Below are 13307 nucleotides of genomic sequence, written 5' to 3'. Positions count from 1 at the left end.
ACTTTTGACACAACATAGATGTGGGAAGGCTGTTAAGAGTTCTTCCCATGTCCATTCTAGGGTTCTGCTATTCCCACTGACCCTAACCTCCTTCCCCCATTCCATGTCAACACCTTTCACATTATTATCACACTATTGACAGGTATTCGTTAAAGTAGTTTTATGATAGTAACGGTCTGAGCCTTGAAAAAAATATTTTTATATCATATTTGCAATCCCATCAGGATCAGCTAAAGGTTTGCATTTGTAGATTTTCCCTTAAAATATTTAAATAGAAAAAAAAAAAACACTTCCTGATCTGTCTAAATTTTGCACAAATTAAAACCTGCAGGTCATCATCTACAAATTGGGCGTGTAGATTATTAGAATAAATGGATTGCACAATCACTAGTTCCTGCTTAATGTAGGATGTATACTTAGATAACAATACTACAGGGCTGTAAAAATAGGCCAGCAGTTTCATACAGTGCCGTAAAACCTAGGGACTACTTGGGTCAACAACCCAGTCACAATGATGACACGAAACCTCAAACTAACTACTACATATCAAGAGTGACACCCAACCTAAGCAAAACTAAAGGCAATACATTTATTGGTACACCAAATAATAATAATTTAAAAAATCAGAACACAAGGAATACACGTTGCCTTCGAAGTACAGTAAAGGCAACATCAGCTCGACTTGCAGTGATTTAACTAAGTAAGACCTAACTAAGTTTCTTTCCAAAACCAAACAAACACTCATGAAGTGTACAATATGAATTACAGGTGTTGTCATTCGCTTCCAGTGCGGCTGGAAAATACTGAGAAGAAAATTGGAAAACCAAACAAAAACAAAGCTGGTGATAAAAAGGAAATACTAGCGCATCGATGTAAACATTGGAATCATTTGCAGCTAGTTTATGGTCACCAACGTTAAATAACACAGAACATAATCAAGCAATGATCTCGAGACGTCCTTTACATAGTTATATTACTGCAGATGAGTTCTAATATGTATTTTTGAACGCGCTGACGATCACATGTATAGCAGCCATATGCTAACTAGCGTAATGGTCTTTTCAGGATACCTTGTTTTTCATGTGCTGGCTCTGACATTACTCACCGAGATAACACTGATCCCGTTTGTCATTGGACTTTGATTATATGCCTTCCTTATGGTGAGGCACAGTTGCCGACTCGGTTTCGTGTTTAGCTTTGCCTGGACAAAAGCTAACAGCAGTAGCAAACTCATTACCGAGTGCCGCAGACCACTGACGTCTCGTCATGATTGGATGCCAGGTCGGTGACATTTTCTGCTTAAAACCTGGTTCGGTCTCCTCTGCTCAAAAATCATGTTTACAAAATACTGTATAACAGAACTCTAATACTGTATTGTATTATAACTTCGAGGGCATTCTATGTGAAGCGTCGTGCGTCGGTCTATACAGTGGGAGTGTGTCTTATATGGCAACCCAAACACTTCCAGTGGTGGTCATTCAACACGTTTTCCACAGGTAGGCACTGTTTCACCGGGTATTTTTTTCTTAAGAAAAAAAGCCATTTAGACACCCGAAGTGACGTTATATTTTATGTATTGCGATCAATTATTTCAAGAAATTGTCTCATTCGAAAGCAGGCAGTAAACACGATGAATTCCAGGTAGACGAACCGTAATAAAGTATTTGGATTGAAAAAAAATCATTAGGTATATGAACGCAGCCAACGTCTTTACACTTGCAAAACATAGCGCCAAGTGCTATAAAATATTGTACAACCATACTGTTATTTATGTTTTAGACAGCTTTAGTTTCTTATTTGTCAATAAATACACTTTAAACACAATTTTATGGCAGTCATAACGCACGTATTGCCCTTCTAATTGTGGAACTAGCTATAGCTATACTAAAAAAAATAATAAATTAAATTTAAAAAAAAAAAAAAAAAAAAAAAACAATATAAAAATAGTTTTACACAACCCAATGTGTGAGACAAACAAGAAAAAAATATTTATAGGAGAATCAACAAATTATTTTACACCGTATCAAATATTTTTGGATAACTGCTGTCAACTTCATTTAGGGCATTGGCATTTATTTATAACACAATCGTATGTACTGTACACGAAAGTACTGTCGTGCTGACATTCTCGATAAGAAACTGACATATGTCATTACTCACTGAAACAGCCACCATGTTCTCATGTACTCAGTTCAGATTGCCAACTCAGTTCAGATTGCCAACTCAAACACTTTAAATGATTTACAGTTGTAGATTGTTACATTCTATGAGAAAACAATCATGAACCACCTTAGACACATTTTGTAAGGGAGTTACTCAAATTAGAGGCAATATCCGCTACTAAATGAGGCAACAAACAGCTGCCTATGAGTCGACTGTGTGTATTGATATATCTTTTAGCCTCAACTGCTGAGTTGTATTAAAGAGACAAAAAAGGACATACTGTATTTCACATGATAGCACAACTTGGTGTGTATAGGTCAACTACAAATAACAGCAACATAATGAGTATGCTAAAAAATGCAGAGAACCAAGATTTATAGACACACTGTGGTCAGCATAAATGGCTCAGCTAAGTTTCCAGTACAGGTATTTGATTTAAAAAAAAAAATCATAACAATCATTCTAATTATTTGTAGATCACAGCAACATTTTCATTGAAATAAAATGTAGCAAACTGGGTGAAAACATCAGTTGACTTTCACCATGAAGTGCTTCACAAAATTCAACACAAAATAAGAGCATAAAACTATTAATCTGGGAAAATATAACACTAAAAATATCCAAACAATAAAGATGAACATTTAAATGCCAGGTTCAGGAATTTCTAATTAAATCGCTGTCTAGGTGCACATCGATTTCAAAGACATGCACCCACTTATACCTTAAATTACAATAAACAGATGACGTTTTATCATTTTTCAGCACCTAAATTATAAGAATACTTGGGGAGCTGGAGCAATGCATGGCATCCCTGTATCTCATGGTGCTCTTGAAAGGGTTAAATACAGTATGCATCAAAGATGTTGGAAAGAATTCCACATCCAGGCAAACATGAATACTGTAACTCCAATCAGTTTTTATTAATAGTCTATTTGAATACACTTCCTCAGGACATTAGCATGTTTTAAACCCTATAAATAATTGCTTTTTACAATTACGCCATCGTACTGAATGTTAACCGGAATTCCTTCCAACCACTTTTAAATGATTATCGATATTTTCTTGTCTTGCGAATGATTCAAATTATATTCTGGATTTGGTTAGAAAGGTTTGTAATATGTAAGGCTTTTCAATATAAGTGCAATTAGCAAGAACTGTACTAGTCCCTCTTTAAATTAAACTTACACAAAGGGTTGCATAGTTGCACATGATAACATTGAAATTTAAAATAAAAGTGGCATTCAGTTCCAAATATTTCTCATTCTTCAGTGGTGTGTATTTCACTTGATTTTCAGATTATCTTGCACTAGCCAACAGGAAAGAGTGCATTAATGTTCCATAGTTGGGTAAACATTTGAAACTAAGAGACAGCATGACACTTAAGATGATTTAGGAGCAGCTGTCACAATATTTTTTCAGACTCGAGCCTAAAAAATAGGATCATCATCATCATGGCATCACAAGTAAACTTTAAAAATCATCAAATTAATGGAATGGGTCACTATTTGACAAGAAGTATTACAAAATCATAACAGCCGAGACAAGGTGGTGCAAATTTATAATGGGTAGGTAAAACTTGTTGGATTTGTCTCATCAATCCTGCGACTAATAAAGGAAATGAAAAACAAGATAAATGGCCGCATAACTAAGAATCGAAAGGCACTGCAACAGGAAGGAGCAGCAATTTCAACTGTGAATCTACTTACTCTTGAGCAGGACTAATGTATATTTTGTGCCGAAAATTCACCATCTTTTGGCAAGTAAAAAATGAAGGTACTTAACAGAGCAAGATGACATAAGGTACAACTTAAGACAAGCCTTCATATTAGCCTTTGGAGGTTGAGTTCATCTTGCTGAAGGCCATTCTGCAAGATATATAGCACATAATTTCACAGCAATTATCATCAATCATGAGGGTGTGAGGGACTGTTTAGGCTCCTCTTAAGCAAACTTCATTACCCAGACTTCTGTTCAACAGATCCTCATGGAAGGTCATTATTCCAGTGACCGAATGAATGAAGACTGTCCACAATAATAAATAAATATGTCGGACACATGAAATTAAAGAACAAAAGTGCTCCATCCAGTTACAAGAAAAGGATGGACAGAGATGAAGATGATGTGGTAAAACAACAGTACAAAATGCTATGCAGAGCTTGTCCTTCAAAGTTCAGGGATGCTCATTTTTTTATTTATTCTACAGTCTTGCTGGCAGCAGGTGCTTTCTCAAAGTTTATTGGTTGACCCATTCCCATCAGGTTGCTTTGTGAGTTACATTCTGGGGGCAGGAGTAACTATTCAGTCTCCCCAAGAAGTTACGCTTCAGCCGTTGTACTGCTGCTGATATCGTCGGTTCAACTCGCGCAGCTCCTTTTCCCGAATGCGGCGAGCTTTGTTGGATTTGGTTGAGCGATTGGAGTGCATGGACTGCTGCGACTTGGTGCTGTGGCAGCGAGATGATGCCCGCTTCAGCAGGTTCTGAGATATACAGCGTTGCAAGTTCTTCATGGAGGAGGCAGCAGCCATGCTGACTATCCAGGGGTGCTTGAGAGCCTGGCCGGCAGTTAGCCGTGCGCTAGGATCCACTGTTAGAATCCGGTCCACAAAATCTTTGGCAAGGTTGGAAACACTAGGCCACGGCTGAGGGAAACAAGATAAATAGCATTACCTTAGATAAAACTGGAAAAAGACTGTTTACTGAAGTCAAAACATGAAATATATCCAGGGGTGCAAATAAGTGGTCCACATGCGCGCATGCGTACTAGACATAGACAAATGCGTTGGCCCTCAACGGCTTCCATACGCTTTTGCGTACCAATGGCTGACCACTGTATTTGCGGCTGACACAAGAAAATCACTTCTCAAAATGTCAAAGAGGCAGGCCCCACTGAGTAATTATTTCCGTGTACCCCACCCCCGTCAACAGACAGACAACAGAGACGTCACCGGAGCTACCGGAAAAAAGGATTTTTGCTGAAAAGTGGCTGCAGGAGGCACCATGGCTAGAAGCAAATGATGCTCGCACGGAAATGTGGTGCAACATTTGCCGTGAGAATCCCAATGTCGTTAATAAGAGCAGCGCATTTTATGTAGGGTCAAAGAATTTTAGCCATCCAAACTTTGAAAAGCACGAAAAAACCAGAGCATGTGGCAGTTAAGCAAACTATCGATGTCAGACAGGACCCCACTCGCCCTATGGACAAGTGGCGGGAAAAAGTTATTGAAGAACAGCGCCATGCACTGACAAACGTGTTTTTGCTCGCATTTCACAAAGCTAAACATGCACGTTCAATGAGCTCTTATGAGGAGGACATCCCACTTTTACAAAAGGCTTGGAGTTAATGTGGGAGCCGCATATGAATGCCCTTTATTTTGAATTAGTGCTTTTATGTTTATTACTTTACATTTCACTTCAAAGTAATGGCAAAATTGTTGTGCCAGTTGATGTTAATCAAGCATTAATTGTTTATATAATTAATTAAAGGTAATTGGCTCTAAGTAAAGCTTGTCATAATTTTATTGCATCAGGCGGGTCGGCTCTCAAGCTCAATGAGGAACAAGTCACATCTCCAGGTCCTCCTCTGAGAACCTGGTCAAAAAAAATATGTGCACCCCTGAATATATCAGTCATCTTTTGCAGTTGGGGGATTTGGTGTTCTGTGGCGACCACTGAAGGGAAAAGCTGAAAGAAAAAGGAGAAAACTCCTTCTATCAACGCACCATTTCATCACACACTGTAAGCCCTATTTTTGTGGCGTAAAATGCAACAAGTTTTTTTCGCGCAAGCGCTGTCCATGCTGTATGTGTTTTGGAATCTGGCCAGGTGTCACACACATACACAGGTGATCAGAGAGAAGGGCAGTTTCCAAGTGCCTCTTTGGTTGAGCGGATTTTCCTGACAAAATCCATGTGATCTGCCAGGTAGGTCTGCTGTGGTTCCTCACGCCAGGTGTAGTCAATCTTAAACTGAGCAAAACAGTTTCTTCCCTGGTTGAGTGCATTTAACCCTCTTTCCAAAGCACAAGCTTTATACTAGGGATGTCCCAATCTGATCATGTGATCGGAAATTGGGCCGATCGCGCCATTTTTCAGAGGATCAGAATCGGGTGAAAAAGATCAGGTTTTTATTTGAGTGGACTCACTCAACGAAGCATTTAATAAAGACAAGCATTTTTCAATGTTATTCTTGTTTATAAATAATTCAAATTATGAAGGTAGCTCTGTGTTTTTTGTTTTGAACACTTTTTTGGGTATAGGATTGGGACTCTGTATCGGCAGATTCTCAAAATCAGGTGACTCGGACTCTGATGCAAAAATATGTGATCGGGACATCCCTAGCCTATACATGAAATTACCTAAACCAAGTCAAAAACACGACTCGCGTTGGTCTAGATTTAGAATAAACGTCGTGCAGAAATGGGGGCAGTGTGAGCTGTAACCTTTGTTGAACTGCATAGACATAGATAAAACCTCTGTGGTACAAATGAACCCAGGTTGAGAATCACTGATTTACGGTAAGCGACTTGAGGGTCTGTGTCCTGTCAGTTAATGTGCATTTGGCAACTCCTTACCTCTCCGGAGAAACTGTACTTTCCCTTGAGGATCTGCCGGTAGAGCTTCATACGGTTGTCATGCTCAAAGGGCATGGTTCCACTCAGCAGGATGTAAGATATCACCCCCAACGCCCACATGTCGACGGCATTCGTGTAGGGTTTCCTGACGAGGATCTCAGGAGCAATATACTCAGGCGTGCCGCATGTGGTCTTCATCAGACACTCGTCTCCCTTCTTTCTGCTGTTGGCTAAACCAAAGTCAGTGATGATGATCTTAGAGTCTGCGCCAGGGTGGTAGTACAGCAGATTCTCGGGCTTCAGATCTCGGTGCGTAATACCCAAAGTGTGAAGATACTTGACACCATCCAGTACCATCTGCAGCACCCGGGTGGCGTCTCGCTCTGTAAATGAGCCGCGGGCAATGATGCGGTCAAACAGCTCTCCCCCGGTGGCCAGTTCCATTACCATGTAAACCCGCTCAGCCGTCTCAAACACCTCCATTAGCTGGATGATATTAGTGTGGCGAACCCGTCGAAGGACACACAGCTCAGACTCACAAACCTCCCTTCCCTCCCTGTATCGAGTCTCGATCATTTTTATGGCGTAAGGCTGCCGAGTGCTCTTGTGCTCCACGCGGACAACCCGGCTAAAACTCCCCCGACCTATCAAAGCTTTGACATCGTACTTGGCTGTGACTCGTGGGTCAAACTTGGCTCGATATTTGGCCACCTTCTTCCGTTGAGGGTCTGGCATCTCAGCTGGGTTTTTAGGGTGTTGAGTGGAGGTAACAGGAGTAGAAGCTTGTGCCTGAGTAATAGATGGGGTGGTGGAGCCTCCCTTGTCAACTCCCCCTCCACCGACCTTGCCAACTGTACCATCTCCTCGAATGAAGTGCTTATAGATGTCTGTTTGAGGGGGTGCATCCACCTATGGAGGAAATACATTTATAAGGGACCAGTGCCAGGTGAAACATACTCCTCAAAAGTACAATAGGGAAAAGTAAAAAAACTAAACAAAACATGAAATCATCTAAATCAGGGTTGCTAATTGTTTTTTGCTCCAAGATCCACTTTTCAAGGAGACGACATGGGGGGCGGGGAATTGTTGCATAACCGCATATGTGGCTCTCACAACAAGCACTTATTTTGTTTAATGCCACAATCTACCTACAGCAACGTTGCGATCGACTGGTCGATCGCGATCGATGTAATGAGCACCCCTAACCTAAAGGATAGATGATCATTTACAGTGGGGCAAATGAGTATTTAGTCAGCCACCAATTGTGCAAGTTCTCCTACTTGAAAAGATTACATAGGCCTGTAATTGCCAACATGGGTAAACCTCAACCATGAGAGACAGAATGTGGAAAAAAAAAAAAAAAACAGAAAATCACATTGTTTGATTTTTAAAGAATTTACTTACAAGTTAGAGAGGAAAATAAGTATTTGGTCACCTACAAACATGCAAGACTGGCTGTCAAAGAGGTCTAACTTCTTCTAACGAGGTCTAACGAGGCTACACTCATTACCTGTATTAATGGCACCTGTTTTAACTCATTATCGGCATTAAAGACACCTGTCTACAACCTCAGTCAGTCACACTCCAAACTCCACTATGGCCAAGACCAAAGATCTGTCGAAGGACACCAGAGACAAAATTGTAGACCTGCACCAGGCTGGGAAGACTGAATCTGCAATAGGTAAAACGCTTGGTGTAAAGAAATCAACGGTGGGAGCAATTATTAGAAAATGGAAGACATACAAGACCACTGATAATCTCCCTCGATCTGGGGCTCCATGCAAGATCTCACCCTGTGGCGTCAAAATGATAACAAGAACGGTGAGCAAAAATCCCAGAACCACACGGGGCGGCCTAGTGAATATCTTACAGGGAGCTGGGACCACAGTAACAAAGGCTACTATCGATGTCACAATGTGCCACCAGGGGCTCAAATCCTGCACTGCCAGACGTGTCCCTCTGCTGAAGAAAGTACACGTCCAGGCCTGTCTGCGGTTCGCTAGAGAGCATTTGGATGATCCAGAAGAGGACTGGGAGAATGTGTTATGGTCAGATGAAACCAAATAGAAGTTTTTGGTAGAAACACAGGTTCTGGTGTTTGGAGGAAAAAGAATACTGAATTGCATCTGAAAAACACCATACCCACTGTGAAGCATGGGGGTGGAAACATCATGCGTTGGGGCTGTTTTTCTGCAAAGGGACCAGGACAACTGATCTGTGTAAAGCACAGGTGTCAAACCGATTCCAGAAAGGGCCTAGTGGGTGCAGGTTTGCTTTCCAACTAATGAAGTGGACACCTTTTCACCAATTAGATCTTTTACATGTGTAATCAGTTAAACTTTGTCAGGTGCTGCTTGTTTCAGCAAGAAGTTCATTGGTTAAACTCTCCGCACGTTATCGGCGGTTGGAACAAAATCCAGCACCCACTAGCCCCTTTCTGGAATCGGTTTGACACCTGTGGTGTAAAGGAAAAAATGAATGGGGCCATGTATCAAGAGATTTTGAGTGAAAATCTCCTTCCATCAGCAAGGGCTATGAAGATGAGACGTGCCTGGGTCTTTCAGCATGACAATGATCCCAAACACACAGCCAGCGCAACAAAAGAGTGGCTTCGAAAGAAGCATTTCAAGGTCCTGGAGTGGCCAAGACAGTCTCCAGATCTCAACCCCATAGAAAATCTGCAGAGGGAGTTGGAAGTCCGTGTTGCCCAACGACAGCCCAAAACATCACTGCTCTAGAGGAGATCTGCATGGAGGAATGGGCCAAAATACCAGCAACAGTGTGTGAAAAGCTTGTGAAGCGTTACAGAAAATGTTTGGCCTCTGTTATTGCCAACAAAGGGTACATAACAAAGTAATGAGATGAACTTTTGGTATTGACCAAATACTTATTTTCCAACATGATTTGCAAATAAATTCTTTAAAAATCAAACAATGTGATTTTCTGCTTTTTTTTTTTTCACATTCTGTCTCTCATGATTAAGGTTTACCCATATTGATAATTACAGGCCTCTCTAATATTTTCAAGTGGGAGAACTTGCACAATAAGTGGCTGACCAAATACTTATTTGCCCCACTGTATATATGAGCCTAAATTAGTAACAGTGTCACTGAGTCATGACTAGAACAGAATTAAAATGTGGCCAGTCTTCCTCAGGCCATCTAACAACAAATTGCTAGGGTATTTTATTTAAAATTCTGCAAAAGCACACATTTTTTGTCTCACTCTACAAAGTTGAATCAGACTAAACCTCTGCTGTGTCAGGTCAGTAATGATTAGCTCTCGATATTGTGGCATTAAAAAAAAAAATCATTTTGGTATTTCTGAATTTGTGTATTTGACTTCAGACAGTGAGACTAAAACAAAATGTGTGTTTGCATAACATATTTAAACTTCCGTCATCAAATGCATGTAAAATAAATTAGAATTTTGCCATCAAAAAAACATGTTTGGTGTTTTTTTTTTTTTTACATCGGCTTTACAGAAGACACGAAAAAAAAATCGTATCAGTGACTGTTGCACAGAAAATACATCTCAAAAAGCTAATTTTCTCCTGATTTTGTCCAAGATTACTTGATTTCACTCATTTTACCTATCTTCAAATGGCCATTAATAATAAACAGAATAAGTATTTTTCTTGATGAAGGATTGGAATCCAATCATCAATAGTATATTATGTGTTTACACAGCCATAACACGCAATAATGTGTCAGCCTTGAAAGATGAGTCAAAATGCTTGAAATGGGCAAGCACTCTGGGGTTGTCTTTTCATAAAACGCTTGCTCCTGAAAGAGGTAATTATTGTTGTGCAACCACCCCGCCAAACCCAATAGAATTGTCATGAGGCAATGGTGTCGCTATACGTACAAAATTCAAAGGTTGTACAAGGCTGCATACACTTTTTGATAGTGATATCAGATGTTATACCATGGTGGTCAGTTGAAGAGTATCGTTTTGAAGCCAGCTTCCTGTGGCAATTTCCGTTACTACAGGTTTTAAAGCACTTTTAGGGTGATTACAAATGATTTTTACACATTGGAGGTTGCCCGTTGCCAGTGAATCTAATGAGGAAAAACCTTTACTGACCTTTTTTACCAGGTCCAACTGAACATCCCCTGGAGGCTCAGGGAGGACCTTGCTGTTCCTGCACCCCATCACATAACTCAGGCACTCAGCCCAGCCAGCCACGCAGGCCACCAGGAGTCCTGCCTCATCACCGCAACAGCCGACTCGACGGCGTCCAGGCTGCACCCTGACTCAGTCAGAGGGTTCATGAATCGAGCTGGAGTCCCAGTCAACTGGTGTCAGCAGTCACTGATCTTGAATTAATTAGATCCATCCACCAATGCGAAGCGTCCAAAATTTCATGGCAATAATATAACAATCATGTTGAATGTGTTCTCCCTCCAGTGAATATCCCAATTTTACGTCACAATTAGTTGCTTTTGCTGATATGTCTGCTCTAAATCATTCTACCTGTAGCTTGGATCTGACACCAATGTCAGAAAACGTAGTATTTTGAGCTCTTCGAGTCAAATTGTGTTGTCAGGGTTGTTTGTATTTGGGCTTGTGGCACAAAATCCTCTCACAAGAGGGAGAGGAAAAGCCATTCAGTATGCAACATTAAACTTGAGCGAGTCTTCACTTAACGTGTGCATTACTTTACGCCTTTGAAAGAGATCTGCATCTACATCTTCATGGGCTAAGCTGTAGGTGTGAAGATGGGCGCTCTGTAACGGAAAACATATTATTGTTGTTAAGATCACGACAAAATAGTAACAGTCCTGTGAAAGTATAATATTCAGCGTTACAACCTGGATCACTTTTAATAAAGTAATCTTCAAGTCACTGTATTTTCTTTAAACTGGTCAGTAAAACATAATTTAAAAATCATTTGCTGTGCATCATAATGAAAAATATTAAAGGTTAATGAAAGGATAACGTTTCTCATCCCTCTCAGAAAATGACATGTTATTGTTCTACTTTAATATTAACTTCTTGTATGAATTATATGTCATAGTTTGAGACAATAACTTTTCCAAGATGATTCGTAATATTGTGAGAACCATATTTTTGTTTTAACTGGGCATCCAGGCCTCCTCATGTCTAACTTTAACAATGGCATGTACAAAAACTTATCACTTTTGATAGACTTGATAGGAGTTGAGTAAAGGCATCCGTACACAAGTTTGACATCAGAAACAAGCAACAAGTTGAATTCTCACCTTGTTCGTGCTAAATAGCAATGGCGAAGCTAAGCATGCTAATTAGCCTGCTAGCGGCAGGGCAGGACTCCCAAGTTTGCCAAATCCAGCCTCCTCACCCCACTATCACTCAGCTGGCCTCTCCATTTTCAACTAACTCCTAGATGGAAGCGTCATAACTCTCTGTGTATCATAACGGGGTTCCGATTAAAATCCGCGTCTGGCAGCTTTTTTCGAACTTGTTGTCAAATTTAAAGTTATCATTAGTTCTAACAAACTTTCCTCGTCGGATGTTTTTCTGGTCGGTGTTTGTCGAGCAGGACCACCTTCACCCTAGCCACAATACAAATAAACGTACTCACTCAATTTTCCGTTTTATATTTTCAAAATAAAGCATATTTAGGGTGCCGGGGTCGTTGACTTAGAAAAGGCTTAGGTGTAAAAAGGATTTCATAAAACACTAATGGCACTGATTTAACACTTTTACTTGAACACTAGTCAAATAAAATAACTACAGTAAAAATAAACACAATTTTAAATGAACTTGAGAAAAGTGAATTCAAAATAATAACTGTATTCACCAATCAATAATTAATCAATGACAGTAACAAGCCTGTTTTAACAAAGTAAGTGAAAGAAAGTATTGAGCTTTGTTTTATATGGCGCCCCAGATATGAGAATGGACAACAAAAAATATTTTGTGATCACTCTGCAATAACTAAGTCATGCACAAACGCTATTAACAAACACAAACAAAAACTTGAATAAAATAAATGCTTAAGTTAAGTGAACAATAACTTACAACAATATAATTAGAAACAATAACCTGAAAAATCTACAAATTCTAATCTAATGATAACCTGCTTTATTTCATCATGTTCTGTCATCCAGTTGTAAATCTAAACTTGAGTCTGTCCAGTCGACCATCACCTCTTCCCGACTCTGACTGTCTGTAAAGCAATAAATAGTAAATCTTTTCTTGGAAATAAAATGTGACTGTCCAATAGCGTTGCCACCTGTCCTTGAGCATATCCACTTTGGCTTTCTTCTTTTTTCATGCAAGGAAGTTTGGACGGAAGAGTAGTAATGACATTAAACACCGTGATGAGGACAAAATTCAAGAACTGTAGAAATTAGATGGATAGGGCACAACTACTACAAACCAAAATTAACGTTTTGCCATGGGGCTAAAATTCCAAATGGCAACCCTGGCTAATATACATTAGGCCTATATGCAGTGGTGCAATGTAACAAAATAAAAGTACTTTGTTACCGTACTTAAGTACAGGGTGACCCAAAAAAAAGTTTACACTCAGTTGACTGCTCGTTTAAAAGCCATTGAAACATATCTAAATAGGTTGTCATGCTT

At 39.9% G+C, this 13307-nt stretch overlaps 1 protein-coding gene across 1 annotated transcript; it reads right to left on the bottom strand.

Moving 5' to 3' along the window:
• Positions 1 to 1958: 1958 nt before the first annotated feature.
• Positions 1959 to 12289, bottom strand: pskh1 (protein serine kinase H1). The gene is made up of 4 exons (XM_057836865.1): positions 11960 to 12289; positions 10821 to 11464; positions 6735 to 7643; positions 1959 to 4803 (listed from the first exon to the last, which is right to left on the bottom strand). Exons 2-4 carry the CDS (start codon positions 10887 to 10889, stop codon positions 4486 to 4488), a joined length of 1296 nt encoding a protein of 431 aa, XP_057692848.1. The 5' UTR covers positions 10890 to 11464; positions 11960 to 12289; the 3' UTR covers positions 1959 to 4485.
• Between the last annotated feature and the right edge of the window lie 1018 nt (positions 12290 to 13307).

The sequence above is a fragment of the Corythoichthys intestinalis genome, chromosome 5 (genome assembly GCF_030265065.1).
Source record: "Corythoichthys intestinalis isolate RoL2023-P3 chromosome 5, ASM3026506v1, whole genome shotgun sequence".
Classification (NCBI taxonomy): Eukaryota; Metazoa; Chordata; class Actinopteri; order Syngnathiformes; family Syngnathidae; genus Corythoichthys; species Corythoichthys intestinalis.
Note: the sequence above shows the minus strand (reverse complement) of the source record. Positions and strands in the feature narration are given on the sequence as shown.

Excerpts from the sequence above, each read along its gene's own strand:
- pskh1 (XM_057836865.1), bottom strand. The coding sequence starts at position 10,889 with ATGGGGTGCAGGAACAGCAAGGTCCTCCCTGAGCCTCCAGGGGATGTT. Across the intron at positions 7,644-10,820 it reads AGTTGGACCTGGTAAAAAAG|GTGGATGCACCCCCTCAAAC; the intron begins GTCAGTAAAGGT and ends TTTCCTCCATAG. Across the intron at positions 4,804-6,734 it reads AGTACAGTTTCTCCGGAGAG|CCGTGGCCTAGTGTTTCCAA; the intron begins GTAAGGAGTTGC and ends TGTTTCCCTCAG.